Below are 19,377 nucleotides of genomic sequence, written 5' to 3'. Positions count from 1 at the left end.
GGAAGATTACACATCATTTATTACTATACTGAACTGATATATTCTATTTTAACAAACTAAAATATTAATAACATACTATTTTTAAATTATAGCCAACCAATATAGCCAATACCGTCGAAGCAAAATGTCTTACAGGTTCAGCAAATTTTACATAATGTCTTACAGGTCCAATTTAGCCAACGATTATAGCCAACACCGTTGGAGATGCTCTTAAAAATTATTATCCACTTAGTTATCGACTAATCCGTCCACTAAAGTTTAGTATTAGCCGTCCGATTGATTATCACATGGACCAACTAGATTACATTAATATCATCGATCTACGTTTAAATATTTAACTCTACAGTGAATGAATATATTATTCGCACTTCGCAGTCTGAGCAAGTCAAGAATGAGCAACTCATATATAAAACGCTATATATGCATGATGCTGTGAACACCCAGATTTATTTCTGAGTTTTCTTCTTCGATTTTAAAAAAATAATCAAGAAATGGGTTCAGTGGCTAAAAATGGTTTGAAACAGTACCTTGTACAGCTTCAACAACACCCTCTGAGAACCAAGGTTATTTATTAATTTTAATAGTTCTTGTGTTATTTTTGTAATGGATTTGAATGGGTTGTTGTAATGTTTTGAGATGTTTGTTATAATTTAGAAGATTTATTTTTTGTTTGCTTAGGCTATTACTGCTGGAGTGTTGTCAGCAATAAGTGATATAGCTTCTCAGAAGCTCACTGGGATACAGAAGCTTCAGCTCAGACGCCTTTCCTTGAAAGTGGTATGCATATTAATTTATGTAACTATCCATTTTTCATTCTCAGAAGCATGAAATTTCTACACAAACACATACATGTGTGGATGTTTTGTTTCTTGCTTATAGTTGATTGGTTTGATAACGCGGCAAATATGAGTTTGTTTGATAATGAAGAATAACTTTAACCAAATATGCATAGTATATGTACTCGATTTTAAGGTTCGGGTATGTTCAGTATATGTAAGCTGTTTGTAAAATCTGTTGTGATCATGATCTTGATGGATTTTTGTGATGCTTTGACTTAATATACATGTATGAATCAAAGATCTAATCAGCTTTTATATCGGATATTATTGTTCTTTGATTTTTCTCTGGTGAGATTTAATTAGTCATGTTATGTGTAAAACTGTCAATTTTGATGCGAAACTATTTGCACCATATTTTACCCTGCATTAGAATTTGATATTACCATATTTTGATGTCAATTTAGACTGGTCTTATCTAAATTTGATATGCAATTGAGTATTTGCACCATATTTTACCCTGCATTAGAATTTTCTAAGTTGTATAGTAACACTTAATAGTCTTTTATATCTTGTGATATTCCCTTGTATCTGAGATGAAGTGTTCTAGCCTGCTTGAGTATTAAGTGAATTAATCTTTAACGGATTTGGTTACAAATAATTTTGAAATCATTTATGAATGCCTAATTGCCGAGGATAAAAGTAATTAATATGTCTGTTGATTGTTATTGGGCATTTACTAACACATTTGAACGCAGCTCCTTGGAGTTGTCTATCTCGGACCATTTGGCCACTATTTTCATATCTTGCTGGACAAACTTTTCAAGGGAAAGAAAGACCCCTCGACAGTGGGTAAAAAGGTGATATATGTATTTCCTTTCCAAGATCATGAGTACATGTAATTGCTATATATCAAACATATATTGTATAATCTAAATCAAAGTCAAAACTGATCTCGATCTGTTCATGTTTTCTTCTTGACCACTGGATAATTTGTTAATCTTACTGATTCATTTGATCTATTTCCAATGTAGTGTAAATGTGTAATAGTTAAGAAACCAGTTCTGAAGTATTAAATCATGGCCTTAATTTGTATTCATTTTTTACTTATAAATCTATCCATATTTCTGTAAAGAACTTCGGGGCAGCATAGGAAATTGTACATATATCCGTAGCCTAATGTGCTAAATGAAATGATTTCAGGTCTTGGTGGAACAGTTCACTGCTTCCCCTTGGAACAACCTGCTTTTTATGATTTACTATGGCTCGATCATCGAGGGTAAGTGAGCTTGAACATATAATTTTTTCGTCTCCAGAGAAAATGATTCAGTTAAGGGTATCAGTTATCTCCATTGTTTGATCCTATTGTCTACTTCATTTTAACAGAAAATTTGATTGTCAAATTTAGGAGTAAACTGGATAAAGACTAAGCTAGTAACTTTAACTATTTAAATTGATGTAATTCTTGCTGTATCTAACTTTATATGTATGTTGCAGGAAGACCCTGGAACCAAGTAAAATCTAAGATTAAGAAGGAATTTCCAACAGTTCAATATGCAGCATGGACGGTAACTATTTGAATTATTTTGTACTTATATCTTCTCGACTACAGAACACTATTAACTAAGGAATTTGGAAATAAATACAGTTTTGGCCAGTAATTGGGTGGATTAATCACCAGCACGTCCCACTGCAGTTCCGTGTCATTGTTCAAAGTGCTATTGCATGTTGCTGGTATGTATTCACAAAACTTCTTCCTATATATTTATGAAATAATCTTTTACTTGCTTTTGCAGAATGTTATGCGGTAGAAAAGAAGTCTTCATTTTTAATATTGATGAAAAACTTTGCAGGGGCATATTCTTGAGTGTACGAGCTGCGAAGGCAGTGACATTGACCCCAGCCATTAAGGGTTGAACGGATGATTGCAACATGATGCGACGGCCTCGCATGCTAGCTATTTTTATGCAGTATTTAAGTGGTGATCAGGTGTATGACATTTATATACGCCTAGTACTAGTAGTTATCTCTCTTCTCTTGCTGATTAAGAGATAGAGGGTTTGAGACTTAGTAGCAAAGTTCATATACATTACGACATCAAATTTTTGTATAATTTTGATCTCTGTCAGTTTATTTCTGTTTGTGATGTTGCATTTTTCTTTACTATGTAAATCATCAAGCCCTAGGATAACACAATGAAAACAAAGTGGATAGACTGTCCCAAAATTAATGAACCACTTCTTTCGTATTTCACAACCAGGATTTTTTTAATCCTATGAAAATACAAAATTCTTATTTTGAAACAAAGCAAGACCCCTGATAAACAAACAAGGCGTAGAAGAATGTGAATGACTTCTTCCTTGCTTTGAAAACTTTCTATGTTGCTATCTATCTCGGGGTAATAGAATTGCGCTAGCACCAGTTGTTCTTGCCAGCATTTATACGGATATGAGGCTGTTATGCAATTTTGTTGTTGTGTCCATTAAATCAAACTCTAAAGTTCTGTTGAGGTTTTATTTATGTCACTGGAGAAGACGTTCAAGAATGACTCTGTCAAGAAAGAGGGAGAGCTTTATGAAAGACATGATCTTGATGATATGCTAGTATTAAAAACTCATTTTGGAAAATTTACTCCTGAAATAATTACCTGCAGGTCGCAGGACTGAACCTTTGATACCGAGTATGCGATGCGGAGCGGAGCATGTCATCTTCTGACAAGAGCAGGGAGTGTCATATTCTTCTAAAAGATCTGTAAGTTTAAGTGAAGATGCAGTTGTGAGAAAAGCTGATTTTTGCAGCATGATATTTTGTGAATACTAAAGAAGAAAGTTCGGATAATAGTACATCTGAGTTGCCACATTTGCCTCCATGTTGGGTTTCCACACGGCCTTCAACCTAGACCTGGCAATTGGTGCAGATCGTGTAATTTCGTGCCTTTTTCGTGTCGTGTACTCAAAAGCCAAACACAAAACCGACCCGTTTAGCATTCGTGTGTTTTCGTGTCGTGTACTTCCGTTTTCATGTTGTTCTCATGTCGTGTTTCGTGTAAAATCAAATTTAAATATAAATATAAATAAATATATAAATTAATGTAAATATTATATTTCTAGACAAAAAATTTACAAAATAGTATGAAATATATATATATATTTAAATTATTTACACTTACAATATTATAAGCTATGTATTATTTTAAAAGAAAATATACATATATTTATTATAAATATACATATTTATAATTAAATATTAATATTTAACTATTAAATTATATTTATTTCGTGTACGTCGTGTCGTGTCGTGTATCCGAAGGTAAACACAAAATCGACACGACATCTCAGTCGTGTACTTCGTGTCGTGTACCTTTTCGTGTCGTGTACTCAAAATGCAAACACAAACACTAAATTTTCGTGTCGTTTTCGTGTCATGTATTTGTGTCGTTTGAAAATTTGCCGGGTCTACTTCAACCTTCGCAATCCATTTTTGTAGAAAATATGACAACTAAACTGAATTCACTGATGAGCACGGTTGGATAGCTCAGTGGTTAAAAACACGTATTTTGAGACTCTTATTAAATATTGTTTTATAAATTATATTAAAATTCTTTTTCTTCTCAATAAAAGTTAAATGTTTGAATCTTTATTCATAAACAAAAAATTCTAAAAATAAGTAATGAAAATCTTAAAATGTGTGTCAAATAATATAAAAAAAATTATATAAAAATGAGTGGGATGTGTGCAGAGGTATTGTCCCCGAAGAGGGGTATAAGGGTATAAACTTGTGATTTAACCGGTTAACAGCTAATTGGAAGAGAAAATTGAAGCTGAAATTTGGGTGATCCACTTTACACCGAGAATGAATTGGGTTCTTTCTTGACACAAGAGAAATATTAAAGTGGAAAGCTGACACAACCTAAAAATCTCTAGTCCTGATTTGAAGGCAAATATATTCCACTTTTGCTCCAAAGATATAGGCACAACAGTGAAGTTTCTCTCTTTTCATTTTCTCATTTCCTTTAATCACTTGTTACTCATTCTCCTGGCAATAAAGTTGATCTATTATGATGCATAACTTATAACATTGGCTATTCAAATGTTCCCTGGAATCATCTGAGAAACAAATACAGCTCATTATGAAACTTTGTAATATAATAATTATCCGATAAAACACGTATACATTGTTCATGCATGATGAATGGATGAATAACATGCACTTGATTTAACTTTCTTAAATTATTTTTAGAAGGTGATTTAGTTATGTGACGAGTGATCCGTACTACTTAAAAGGCGTTTGGTTCATGGTTAATGAGTCCGGATAACGGGAATCGGAACTTCAAACTTATGTGTTGATGATTGGATTAGCAATTTTGTAACATGAAATGGAAACTCCAATCCTACTTAGAGGGTAAATCATTCCTTATACAGTGACACTCGTCTTGGGATATCCATTCCTATACCTTTCATTTCCATTCCCGAATTTCATTCTCTCTTACGATCCAAACGCCCCCTTAGACTGCTAGAAGGTGATTATTAGCTGCTTTTAAGAGTATGTATGCTACAATTAATGGGTAGTTCATAGTGAAAATGTTGTTAAAATTTGAATCTAAAGATGTTTAATCCTGTTTGCTTAAGCATGTAATTTGATTGTAGTTAGTGTCTTGTTTTTCACTTTGCGGTACAAGTGAATCTTATACTCTCAAGTAAACATCTTTGTTCACGTGTTTCCCGTTGTAGTGCATCTATAGATATCAGATGAATGCAGCACAATCATGCATAATCATAAACCTTTCTTCTTCTTCTTCTTGTGCTAACTAGCTCAACCGACGTCTGGTTGAGCAGCAAACACAGTTCTTATTCATCGAATTTCTCTTGATTATAATGGGCTTGACTGACGTAGGCATCAATGATGTTGAGCTCTCACTGAAACACATCTTTAATCAGTGGGAACTCAGGACTTGCATCCTACTCAGTCTTTTCCTTCAGGTATTGTTGATTTTAGCAGGGCCTTTAAGAAGGATAGTCTCGCACAAATCGCTAGATATCCTTCTTTGGTCAGCATACTTGCTAGCAGATGTCACTGCAATTTTTGCAGTTGGGCTCATCTCGAGCAAGCAGAATGACTTGTCCAATCAATGCAAGAATGCGCCTTCGCCTTCAAGCACGGTCTTGGCAACCTTCTGGGCTCCTTTCCTTCTGGCGCACCTTGGTGGTCCGGATCCCATCACTGCCTTCGCCCTCGAGGATAATGAGCTCTGGCTCAGGCATCTGTTCGCCTTGTTCACACAATGCGGTGCTGTGATTTATGTTTTCTATCAGTCTCTCCGGCCTGAAAACCTCTGGATTCCATCACTGCTTATGTTTCTCTGCGGAATCATCAAGTATGCAGAGCGCACATATGCTCTGTATTGTGCCAGTGCCAACACCTTCCGTGACTCCATGCTGAGGGATCCTGATCCGGGGCCTAACTACGCGAAACTCATGGGGGAATACATTTCCAAAAAAGATGCTAAACTCCCAACCAGAATTGAAATGCTTCCGGAGCCGGATAGAGTGATCAAAGTAGTCAACAGAATGAAGACTACCAAACTGGCGCCACTGGAAGTTGTGCAGTATGCTTTTAAGTACTTCGCTAACTTCAAAGGACTGGTGGTGGACCTCATTTTCAGCTTCCGTGAGCGCAACCAGAGCCGGGATTTCTTCCTTGCAAGAAGCTATGAAGACGCCTTCAGAGTAGTTGAGGTAGAGTTGAACTTTCTTTATGATGTTTTATTCACCAAGCTTCCTGTAGTGTATTATAAGGCAGGGTTCTTCTGTCGGGCTGTATCCGTTGGTGCCATTGTCACTTCATTGGTGATTTTTCATTATGTTGATAAGAAGAAATTTAATCCTGAAGGATTCGAGGTAGGAATTACCTACACTCTGCTTATCGGAGGAATTGCCCTGGAAGCCATTGCATTTTTAATGCTTATTTTCTCGGACTGGACCGTTGTGAAGCTGAAGCCTTCTCCTGATGAGAATCCCAATGACCAATCGTGGACTGGTCGGTTCATTCGTTGTGTAGTAAGTACTAATTTCACAAGAGGGAAGATCATATGTTGGTTTCTCAACATCGGTACTGTCCGTGGAGACGGTTCCCGGTCAGAACCTACTGATAGCAGGTGGGCTGAGTCTATTGCAAACTACAATTTCATATTTTATTGTTTACATAGACGTTCAAAAACAAAGGAAAGATTTTATGATCAGTTTGGCCTTAGGGCCTTCATCGATGAGATGGTATACACTGAACATTACCGATTGGCTTCCGATATGAAAGAATTCATTTTCAAGGAGTTGAAAATGAAGTCGGAGATGGCAGATGATTTAGACACTGCTAAGGAGATTTGTTCAGCCAGAGGTGAATGGGTACTCCGAATCGAAGGCTACAGCGGCAGTGAGTTGTTTTCTTATGTTTCTGATGTTGACTATGATGAGAGCCTTCTTTTGTGGCACATTGCCACTGAACTTTGCTACAATGATAAAGAAGACGTGACATATCAGCGCGAGCAAGACCGGAGCCTAGATGAATTCCATAGAAGAATCTCCAAGCGTATATCAGACTACATGATATATCTTCTGGTCATGAAGCCTGGTATGATGTCAGCTGTTTCTGGTATTGGACTTATAAGGTTCCGCGACACGCGTGCTGAGGCTTACAAATTCTTTGAAAGTGAATTATCAACAGCTGATAAATCACTACCCGCAGAGCAGTTACAAAAAACAGCTTGCGAGAGAATTATTAATGTTAATACAGACGTTAAGCCGGTTACCATAAAGGGAGACAGAAGTAAGTCGGTCTTGTTTGAAGCAGCAAGATTGGCGAAAGAGCTGAAAAAGGAAGAATTCAAGAAGAAATGGGAGATCATCAGCAAGGTTTGGGTGGAACTGCTATCCTATGGAGCAAGTCATATCAGATCAAGCGCTCACGCTCAGCAGCTAAGTAAAGGGGGGGAGCTTATCACCGTTGTTTGGTTATTGATGGCTCAGCTTGGCTTGGGAGATCAGTTCCAGATCAATGAAGGTCATGCAAGGGCGAAGCTGATCGTCGGAAAGTAAAATTACAGCCTACTGTGTTTTTTCTTTTGCCTTTTCTTTTGTTTTTGGTTATTCTGTTGTCACAGTGACAATAAAGTTTATCAGGGTCTAAATAGATAATAATCTGATAAATGTATTTAGCTATTTTGATTGAAATGTTTTCGTGTGTTATGCTGAGCTTCTCAGTACTGTAATCTCTTGAGAAGCTGATTCAATAATATAATTCCTCCTTTAATTGGTGCGGAGTTTAAGCTAGTATGAAATAAATGAGTAACCAAAACACTTGTAAACTCATCAACATCAGAAGCAGAACTCAACATATAGATTTATTTACATATGGCTTGATCAACTTCACAATTTTGATATTCTTTATAATACAATGCCTTCTGATTTCACTGCATAAATGTGAAGAAACTCAACAAAAACGCCACTAACATCAAGGTACTTGTGATAATAAGCTCGTAGTTGGCTCAGTAAGTATAAGTGATCCACAAGATGTTGAAATCAAGTACTTTGGAGAGTTTTAAGTGTTCTTTTGGCTAAATCAAGCTTATATCCGCGTTGATAACTGGTATTTCGAGTCATTTTTCACAATTCTGTCATTCTAGACATTACTCTCAAATTTTGTGAGATCTAGGACCATTTTCAAATACACTTTTTCATAGACCAAAAGAAATGCAACTCTGACCTCTAACAAAAAATAGGAGAGATTTGATCATCAGGTAGCAGCTAATTAACTATTAATTACAAAATATACGTAGACATGTATAGAATGCAGCGGAGCAAGTACCGCATCAATTGTAACTTTATGTCCATGTTCGAAATCATGCTTGCATATAATTTTTTCTGAATGAAAGAAATCTTTTACCTCGATTACCGACCCTAACAAAAAAAGTTGAGCTAAACAAGCAAGACATAGAACCTTGGTTAATGAAGCTTCAGTTTGGCGCGATATATTTCAGAACAAAGACTAGCTTGTTCTGAAAATGCATAGACCTATCTGTCTTGGCCTATGTTGACTGGTCATTTCTAGAACTCGCTTAAAACAAGTACGGAGCTACTAACTAAAAAAAAACAATTTAGACGGATTCCAGCTCCAGGCCTTGTACGGCCGTTGCTGGTTTGGGCCTGGGCACGTACAACCAAACCTATTTTTCTCAAAGCTATCAAGTTCCCACATAAACCTATGCTAGTCTTTGGTCTTACATACGTGGGTTCAGTAAACATTCAAAGTACATTAGGGATGGCAACGGGTCGGGTCGGATCGGGTTTCTTAAGATCCAGATCCGATCCATTATATTTCGGGTCGGTTCGGGTTCGGGTCCGGGTCTGGAAAATGAAGATCCAGATCCGATCCGTCGGGTTTTTTCGGGTTTCGGTTCGGGTTCGGGTCTAATTCGGATATTTAAAAAATAAAATTAGATAAAAATAAAAATTATATATATTTATAAAAAAATGTGATGATTGATTTTTTTAAAATTTAGGAACATAAAAAAGGGTTTTACAAGTTTCGTCTAATACAATAAACACGTGAAACATGTTAACTTAATTGTATACAATCATTCAACTTATCATTTATATTTTATATTTTTATTATATTTAGATTTTTTAATGCACAATAACTGAAAAAAATATTGATGAAATGAATAGTAATTCTATATTGGGCATATAAAATTAAGTAAAATGTTAATATTCATACCTAATAATTCATAATATTTCAATATGTATACTTTACATTAAACACATAATATACATAAATATATATATATATATATATATATATAATATTTTGTATCGGGTTTTATCGGGTTTCGGGTTCGGATCGGGTTTAAATCGGGTTTCGGGTTTCGGGTCGGGTCTCGGTTCGGAATACCTGAGATCCAGATCCAGATCCAAACTCTTTCGGGTCTAAAAATAAGATCCAGATCCGGATCCAGATCCAAAAAAATCGGGTTCGGGTAGACCCAATCGGGTCGGAACGGATCGGGTATCCATCGGGTCGGGTAAAACTGCCATCCCTAAAGTACATGCATGATACCAAAAGTCTATCATTGATACATGATATTCTCACGCGCACCTCGTCGGGTTCGATTCTCGCTCGTCCCGAGAAATATCACTAGAAATACTCTTATAAACCTGGATATTGAAAAATAAAATAGAAGCCTGCTGGGCACCCATTACTGTACAGAATGAGAGACATTTTCCTTAAGAAATCAACATCCCCATGACTCTGATGTATACAAGTGATCCACAAACTCTGATATCCATTTGGCAAAAATACACATGATCATGACAATCTATATCGAAAATTTATTTTTCTGCGACTTTTTCTGAACATAATTCCACGCATATACATCATCCCTAGTTCTAGGAGAGGGTAACCAGTTTACATCCCACCTCACTCCATTTCAGAAGATATATTAATTCTATGTTTAGTTTTTCAAATTTGTTTATTAAATATATCAGTAAAATAACATACACTAGTCATTATTGCAAACTGCATTTTCTGAGCATTAAATTCATCAACCTTTAAAATCAAGATCATCAACCTTTAAAATCAATCCCAAATAGAGTAGTATTAACTTCAAATCATTACAGCTTACATGCACTGTATATTCTCACTTTCATATACTTGAAAGATTACACCAAAAATAACATAAACAATCTGCAGCATTAAAATTAATCAAGTGGAACACTACAGAAGGTTGTTGCCTGTTGGGCTGTAAAGCCTGCAATTTCATATAGCCCAATCTCCAACTCACAGTACCATACATATTCAGATATTCTTCTCAGATAATTTAATTACACAAATTTCTGCTCTGCGAGAAATTTGCAGTCTCAATCTCGTCGAATATTTCCATGCCATCTTTTCGATATCAGAAGTCCACAGTCTGCAAAAATTCCGAGTTTTGTATATCATAAAAATGAATCCTCATACCATGTCATAAGTGTACATCAACCTTAGTTCCGAGTTCCGCGTAACTACCGGATATGTTTGGTTTGATTCCGTTGTCACAGCAGAGGTGCTTCTGCAGAATTGGCTTTTGCTCACTAATTTCTGACATATATGGATATCTAAAAAATTAACAAAATCAGAAATCTACAGAAAACACATGTACGGCTTATTTATATACGTTTCTATCTACGTTTACTAATATCACGCCACACACGCACATACTCTGCTTTTGACCGCCGCTCACACGCAAAAATACACACACAAAACCCTAGAGCTTTTCACAATTCACCAATTAACATCGATTTTCCGGCCAAAACGTTCACTTTTCGACGGAAATTTCAAATTCAATGCCGGAGAACGCCGATTTGCCGGACAATCACCGGTGCGCGAGGACAGACGGCCGAAAATGGCGGTGCAAACGCGAAGTTTCCGCCGGTAAGCGTTACTGTGAAGATCACTTTGTTCAGCTCCATAAGAAAGGTCAGAAGAAGAAGAAGGGGAGGAATCAGGAGGATAATTCTCGAAAAACCGGAGAGAAATCGAAAGTGAAAGTGGAAATAGACAATAATGGGAGTAAGAAGCGATCAGCGAGTGAGGCGTTAGACGAGACGTTGAGGAAGATGAAGTTGAAGAAAGGAGATATACAGTTGGAGTTGATCAGAGAGTATTTGGTTCGAAAAGTCGAGAAAAAGAAGGAGAAAGATATGGAGGAGAGGAGGAGTGGACTGAATAATATAATGAAAGAGTTGCCGAATGGTAGGATGGCGATACCAGTGGAATCTCGAGAGAAATTTGATAATGTAGGTCCTTATAATGTGAAGTTGGGGGTGAATTGTAAAAGTATTGAAAGGCGGAATTTTAGGTCGAAGAATGTGGAGCCGATTCCTGTTTGTACAATGCAGGTCTTTTTTTTTCAAATGAGTTGTTTGTTTTATTGTTTTGTGAATCAGCATTGTTTGTATTATAACTAAATTGTTGGTTTGTGCTTAGATATTACCGCATGTTAAAGAGACTGTGAAGTTGAAACAAGGGAAGAGGAGAAATTGTCATTGGTGTCGAAAAAGTAGTTATCGTATACTGGTTAGGTGTAAAAGTTGCCAAAAGGAATCGTTTTGTGAAGATTGTATAGAAGAAAGGTTTGCTCTGTTTACCTTCAGTCTTGGGCTGTGGAATGCATTTGCTATCAACTGTGATCTTAATTTGAATTTTCTTTTGATTCATGATGGTTTTCTGCCCCAAGTATTAGAATCTGATCTGACGCTTACCCTCGAGCAGTCTTGTGTGTACCAGTATATTAGAAACTTTATAATTTTTTGATTAGTATAACGTTTTAATTTTTCTTATTCATGTACTAACAGTAGGTGAGGCAAAAAAATATATAGGCTTTAGCAAATACAGAATTAAATGGTATACACAGTAGTATCTTATAAGCTTACTTAATTTATCCTGTTTCGGATTGAGTTTAGGTACTTTATTCCGGTAATTAATGCTTTTACGAATGTATATAAAAATATGAGTTTGGTAACAGCTACAGAGGCAGAGAATATCAGGGATATAATGACGCCCTTAGGCCTAGTAAAAATTATGCTTATCTGTTCAAATGACATGACTAGTCTTTACACTTTAGTAATTAAGAAGGCTAGGAGATGTAAAGTTTAATGCTCATTTCCTTGTGGTAGTGAGTCCTATATTGATGATTGCCTTGTGATTCCTTTGGTTATTACTGTATATACATAATGCAAAAATTAATAGCTGTTTGCTCAAATGTATCAAAGCTTGCATCATGAGCTCAGTTGTAACAGGTAGCCTTTTAGCTCTGGTATTTCTAAACCTTCAGTGAGTAGAGGGTTTTCAGGTATTACCTCTCAAGGCAACTTTGGATATGTGATTTTACTTACAATTTTTATCTTCATCATATCAGGGGTTTTATTAGGGAAGAAGTTAGAATAGCTTGTCCAATTTGTCGCAAAACATGCAGATGCAGGGCCTGCTCAATCTCAAAATCCAAGGACTTTGAACGCAAGGTATTGCAAGAGTTTAGTAAGGTCTAGGTAATTATTTGTGGAATTAATTCTGCTGTATCTATACTTATGTATATAAATATATATTAATCCCTCAGGAAACTACTAAGGATGCAGAGAAAGTTGAGAAAATTCGGCAGCTTTATTATATCATACAATTACTTCTTCCTGTTATGGAAAAGATGAACATGGAGCAGAGAATTGAGCTTGAAACAGAAGCTAAAATAAAAGGTATTATGACTTTAATTTGCAAAAAAGAGTCTCATCATATAAGTGTAACTACATTCCAAAGATAGTGTATATATGTGTATAAATCTGACAAGTGACAACCATACCCTAAAGATATTGCATATATAGTGTATGAACTGCACATTTTTAAAACCAACCAAAACTCCATCAAGGCCTCACCCGTAAAGCAATCATTTCAAAGAATTGTCCATCTTTTCCTTTGCTCTCTACCGTCTTCTCATTTCTTATTCCCATCTGCATCTATATGACAGGAGCAAAACGCTATGAAATTCCTCAGATTAAAGTAGGCTGCAAGAACTTTGTGTGTTGGTATGTGTAATAGTGCTGCTGATAGTTTTTGTTGATCAGCATATCTCTCTGTAGAGGAACTGGTTCAGGAAAACATTTGTCCCTGGGTCAAATTAGGCAAGCTCATCTCCCAGCTATTTTTATATGTGTAGGTTCATTAAACCTTCTGCAACTATTAGGTGTGGAAGGAGATGTCTACCATTCATGGAAGGAAATATCTCATCAGCTCCTAATAGGTGCGGACTATATACCCAAGACTTATGGTCCACACCAATTAGGCGCAGATAGAACTTCCCTTTCACAATTCTTAGGTGTGCATAAGTCTTTTACTTCGCGAGTAATTTGTGCAGAAGATTAGTAAAATTATAAATCTTGGCCATCCATTATATAATTAGCTGAGATTTAAGTTTGCTCTAATCAGTCCAGGGACCGTGGACCAGCTCCTATATATATAGATATTTGTATATGGGTTTATGGGTTTACTGTTACTGATTGTATGTGGTTTGACATTCTGCAGTAACTGTAATACTTCCATAATAGGTTTCTACAGAAGCTGCAAAAGCTGTTCCTATAATCTGTGTTTAAGTTGTTGTCATGGGTTCCGTAAGGGAAAATTAACTGGAAGTATCCAAGAAAACAAAATCATGTTTCCAAACAGAAAGAGAGCTTGTACATCTGATAACAAGCTACCATCACATAGGAATCAGAATAGCTCCCCAAACCAAGGTAGAAAGTCAATTGTTTCTTCAACATTACTTCGAAATTGGAAAGTGTATAGTGATGGAAGAATATCTTGCCCCCCCAAGTTTTTCGGTGGATGCGGTGGTGATTACATTCTTGATTTGAGACGCATATCTTACTCTGGTGGGGACAAAGAGCTACAAACAAGTGTGGAAGACATAGTTAGCAGATATGACTTTACAGATGCTACAGATGTTGGTTCATGTTGCTCATTGTGCAGCAATACAGATAATCAATCAATGGGAATTAAGCTGTTGCTTGAAACAGCTCGGAGAGATGATTTAAGTGAAAACTTTCTATATTACCCAACCATTCAGGACCTTCACATTGAAAAGATTCGACACTTTCAAAATCATTGGGGCAAAGGTCATCCAGTCATAATTCGGAATGTGATTCCAGTTGCCACAAACGTACTTTGGGATCCAGTTACCTTGTTCTGCACTTATCTTGGAAAAAGTAATGAAGCAAACAAGACAGAAAATTGCCTGGATTGGTTTGAGGTAAGCCATCTAGGATACTGAGGAAACAACTGAAGTCCTTGTTACATTATTCTTAACTATAAGGACTAGATTCATACATTAACAACTCCAAAGCTCCAAATGTCATTGGTCTGAATAAAAGTATATTCTTATATTGTTCTCCAAAATCTGTTGCAGGTAGAACTCAGTGATAGTCAGATTTTTATGGGCTCGACGGAGGGCCAAACCAATGCATTCATGCGCCAGGAGACGGTAAAAGTAAAAGGTTGGTTTTGTCCAAATCTTTTTCAAGAACATTTCCCGGAGCATTTTGCTCAGATCATGCACTTGATGCCACTTAAAGAGTACTTGGATCCAAAATCTGGTCATTTTAACCTAGCAGCAAAGTTACCAGAATATGTGTCGAAGCCAGACTTGGGTCCTTCTGTACATATTGCTTACGGAGAACCCGAGGAATTTATGCAGGGCCATTTCATTACAAGGCTTAGCTATGAATCCTATGATCTGGTAGGTTTTGTTTATTATAGTTATCATAAAGATATCTTCTTCCAGAGCCCTTCATTTCTGTAAGATTCCTGCATTTTGTTTCATTCATTCTACATAGCTAAAAAAGTGACACGCCCATTAAAGGGTCGTAACAAGGGTGGTGGAATTAAAATTATGTCTACTTGTTTTGCAAGTTTCAGTAGAAGATACCTTATTAGCTAATAGTATCATTACATACTTAGTGTTAATGTACAATTCCTTCATTGATTATCGTAGTATCTTGTTATGTTTAGAATTTTTCTGTTATACAGTTACTTTGTTGCACAGGAAAATTTAAAAAAACTTCTTATGCCGAAAGAACATTTTGAGCTTTTAATATAGTTAAAAAAAATTTATTGTCTACCTCACAAAAGATCATATTTTATATTTGAATACTTAAATGACAGAATAATGTAGAATTAATTAACATGATTAATGTTTATGCTAATAAAACAATTCTTTTACATATGCTGTCAACTGACATTTGAGTTTAGAAATAAAACTCGTCTTCTTTTTTTTTTTTTTTTTTTTTTTTTTTTTTTTTTTTTGTGGGAGTCCTGTACATATCTGTACCTTGCTCTAAAAGTGTAGTGCATGAATTTGTGTTGTTCTTGACATGGCTTGGCCATCAACTGTCCTCTTTACCAGTAACAGATTTCAATCTGTTTTAATTTATTCTTATGACTTTTTTGTCATTTCTGCTCTCAGGTTAATATTCTTGCACACACAAGAGATGTACCGGTATCCCAAAAGGAGCTCAATAGGCTCAAAGCATTGCTGGAGAAGTATAAGGATCAAGATCATAGTAAATCTACAAATAAGGTGGTTGATCAGCCAATAAGAAATGAAGGTGAAGGAAGATTAGAATTCAACAGTGAATGTATGAAAGATGTGACTAGAAAGTCATCACTTCAAGATGAAAACACCAAAGATTTTGTCTTTCAGGATAGGCCTGAAATAGACTTAAACCTCCCTGATAGAAGTGCACAAGCCTCTACATGCTTAGTTGTTTCTAGAGGTGATTTCAAAGGTGTCCAATCCCAAAATATGTCAAAAGTGGATGAACAAGACCAAGAATTTGACCCTGAGACCACAATTCATTGCTCTGGGACCATTCATAGATTGGAAGACCTGGAGGATGAGAATTCATGTCGGCATGATATAGAAAGCTCAAGTTGTAAAAAGGAGAAACCAGCAACCAATTCTTCTGGTGCCCAGTGGGATATCTTTCGCAGGCAAGATGTTCCGAATCTTCTAGAGTACCTCAGAAAGCATTGTAATGATTCCATACCAGCATACCAAAGTCCAGTTCATGTAAGGAAAAGGGAAAAAATATCTTTACTTTCAAATTGTGCAGGTTTAAATAATTATTTTGTTTTAACCTGTCTATCTGACACAGGTGGTTCATCCGATTCTTGATAACAGTTTCTACTTTGATGCATTTCAGAAGATGCGTCTAAAAAAAGAATTCAGTAAGCTTTAGATTCGAGGCAATCAATCTCCTTACTTTTTACAAGTCGTCTAGTTTCACTAAACTACTTCATATTGGTATCAGATATTGAACCTTGGACCTTTGAGCAAAAGACAGGCGAAGCTGTCATCATTCCTGCAGGGTGTCCATATCAAGTCAAAAAATCCAAGGCGCGTTATAATAATAATTCTGAAAAAGCATCAATTTGAATAAGATCATAAGATACATGTAAAGTTTTGCAACACAAAAGATGATAATTACTTAAAAAGAAAATAAAAAGGTATTTTAAACAATTTGATAGGCTAATCCTCATTTGTCCTAATAGGATCTCACTTCCTTTCTTCTAATAAATAGAAGATGGACATAGTTAGTAAACTTAGTAAGATGAACATTTTACTTTCTCAATATGAATAAGTTACAGTTTATAAATACATTTTTTAAAAAGAAATCTTCAATTTTAAGGTTGCATGAAATTTTTGCATAGATGTTATTTAGAAAACATATTATTCTTTTTTCCCAATTACTATGTGCACTGGAAATGCATATATACATTATAATGATATTTGATATCACTGACCCCCTCTGAATGGCCAGTCTTTCCTGTCTTCATTTTTTTGATCTTATTTTTTATAATTGACTATGTGTTCCTTGTTCGTGCAGCCCAGCGTCAATGTAGTCCTGGAATTTATCTCTCCTGAAAATGCTCCCGAGTGCGTCAGATTGGCTGATGAAATCCGTTTACTACCTCAAAATCACAAAGCCAAAGGGAAATATCGTGAGGTGGTTTAGATAGTTTACTTGCTTGTCTGTAAGTGTCACTTCAGAGCATTTGAACTAATTAAAATAGCTTCTGCAGGTGCAAAAAATGACCCTCCTTGGTATCAGTGCTGCAATCGAGGAAATTAAAAGCCTTACAGAGTAAGTTATTTTGTTGCATGAACTTTGTGACACTTGGCTTATACAGTTTTAATCAAACGAGGCATTGTACATGATGTAAAATAGCATAACAACAGCATCCCTGCAGATTTTAATTATGCATATATCTGGTCAAAGGGTCAAAATATAGACCTGATAAGTTTTAATATCTGCTAGAGGATAAATTGAGGTTCTTTGTAAATCTGCAAGGATGCATTTCATCTGAAATTTCTGTGTTCTATTTTATATTGTCCTACGAATAATATGTGCACTGCATAAATGAATGGTTATATATCTGCATGTGTGTGTGCGCGCGCGCTCTTCCTAGTTAATGTGAGTATGATGTGATTGATTTCCTAACTTTGAGCAAAAATTCCTGATCTTTGTTTCTCAACATCTTCTTTTATTTGCACAATTTTTTTGTGGAGTTAAAGGGGCAATTGACCTGCCAGACTCCATGTTAGTTCATCTCACCTTGTCCATCAAAACAATCTCTAATGTTTTGCGCTTCTGGTATGAAATTTTTGTTTTAACTTGATGCATAATAGTGAGATCTCCTATGCTTGTTGCAGCATGGCATCAAGCGAAAAGGAAGAAGTAAGCCTGTGACCTGGATCGTCTTCCTGTTGCTATCAGTTATTGTTAATGGTGAGTAATGATGAATTCCATCCCTGAGTGTTACTATTATTTAATAATCAATAGCAAAGAATGTTGCTGAAAAGGGATTTTCTGGTCAGGCTTGCGCTAAACACTTACAGAATGTAGGCTTGCGCAAAAAATTACAGAATGTCAATTATAGAGTATTCCATTAAGCCGATCTGATCAAGCATACAAACTTGGATCCAACAATTTTTTTCATTAAGCGCATTGGTCATATTATTGGAAGTGTTCATGCTAAAGCTCATCTTGGTTGTAAATCCGAAAGGCATGCATTGCTGTGTATGTGTTACCACTTATGAGGCAAGGATGTTACTGGTGTCCAGGGGTCGGGGGCTGCAATCTTTTGTCAGTGGGTCAGTTTACCCTTGTATGTTCAGTGTATTGCCGGAGCATGTATATAAGATGATGGTATAATTACATAATTTAAAAATAGTTAGTCAAATATAATCAGTTTTGTTTATTTCAATTTCTCTGTTGGTTTATACTTATATGCGTAGGATTCTGCAATATGTGTTGGATAGGTGATGAAAGAGTTGAATGTGGTAAAGTGTACTTTGTCACTGATCACTGTACCATGTGGCAAGGCTTTCAACAAATTGTCTAGCAAAAGTTTTTTTTTTTTTTTGTCAGGAATTGTCTAGCAAAAGTTATCCTATACTCTAACATATTTTTTAGTATTATATTTTTAATAAGTGTTTAAGAATGTGTGTTTTTGCAGGAAGAAGTCACTTATTATTAGGAAAGGTACGAACATACATACATTTTTATAAGTGATTTAATTTTAAAAAAAATTAAGATAGCCAAACTGATCCCATATATAGTCATTTTATTTGAATTACTGTTTCGAATCTTGATTTCACTCAACTTTTCGTTCATAATTTAGATTTTAAAAATTTTCTGCAATCTTTCATGAAAAAATATCTCGACCTTGCGCGAATTTATTCTAGAAACAGAATTTGTACAAAGAAAATGTATATAAACACAAGGAAAAAAAATATACAAAACGAGTACGAAGAAGCTAGGTTTCACCACCAATCTGATTGGCAGAGCTGTTTGCAGCCAACCCCGCCGGCTCTGATGGTGGCACCAATTAGCCTCCATGCATGTTTTTTTTTTTTTTTTTTTTTTTTGTAAGGAGCCTCCATGCATGTTTGGCTCTACGATAACAAAAATATTTAACGAGCTGAACTTGAACAAAATTACGAATTTGGCTCGGCTCATTTACGGCT

At 35.7% G+C, this 19,377-nt stretch overlaps 3 protein-coding genes across 3 annotated transcripts; all 3 read left to right on the top strand.

Moving 5' to 3' along the window:
- The first annotated feature begins 377 nt into the window (after window positions 1–377).
- LOC108195388 (peroxisomal membrane protein PMP22) lies at window positions 378–2,922 on the top strand. The gene is made up of 7 exons (XM_017362347.2): window positions 378–563; window positions 679–777; window positions 1,535–1,636; window positions 1,980–2,055; window positions 2,274–2,344; window positions 2,425–2,510; window positions 2,630–2,922. Exons 1-7 carry the CDS (start codon window positions 492–494, stop codon window positions 2,691–2,693), a joined length of 570 nt encoding a protein of 189 aa, XP_017217836.1. The 5' UTR covers window positions 378–491; the 3' UTR covers window positions 2,694–2,922.
- Window positions 2,923–5,288: 2,366 nt separating this feature from the next.
- Window positions 5,289–8,076, top strand: LOC108194249 (uncharacterized). The gene has a single exon (XM_017361185.2). The coding sequence runs from the start codon at window positions 5,651–5,653 to the stop codon at window positions 7,862–7,864; it is 2,214 nt and encodes a 737-aa protein (XP_017216674.1). The 5' UTR covers window positions 5,289–5,650; the 3' UTR covers window positions 7,865–8,076.
- Window positions 8,077–11,000: 2,924 nt separating this feature from the next.
- Window positions 11,001–18,614, top strand: LOC108196439 (lysine-specific demethylase JMJ28-like). The gene is made up of 14 exons (XM_017363726.2): window positions 11,001–11,701; window positions 11,790–11,935; window positions 12,721–12,823; window positions 12,919–13,051; window positions 13,321–13,378; window positions 13,875–14,598; window positions 14,755–15,084; window positions 15,811–16,416; window positions 16,502–16,574; window positions 16,658–16,743; window positions 17,234–17,353; window positions 17,430–17,491; window positions 18,061–18,136; window positions 18,226–18,614. Exons 1-13 carry the CDS (start codon window positions 11,147–11,149, stop codon window positions 18,095–18,097), a joined length of 3,033 nt encoding a protein of 1,010 aa, XP_017219215.1. The 5' UTR covers window positions 11,001–11,146; the 3' UTR covers window positions 18,098–18,136; window positions 18,226–18,614.
- The last annotated feature ends 763 nt before the right edge of the window (window positions 18,615–19,377 follow it).

Source organism: Daucus carota, chromosome 7 (genome assembly GCF_001625215.2).
Source record: "Daucus carota subsp. sativus chromosome 7, DH1 v3.0, whole genome shotgun sequence".
NCBI lineage: Eukaryota > Viridiplantae > Streptophyta > Magnoliopsida > Apiales > Apiaceae > Daucus > Daucus carota.
The sequence above is the reverse complement of the archived record's forward strand: the minus strand, read 5'-3'. Positions and strand labels throughout refer to the sequence as shown.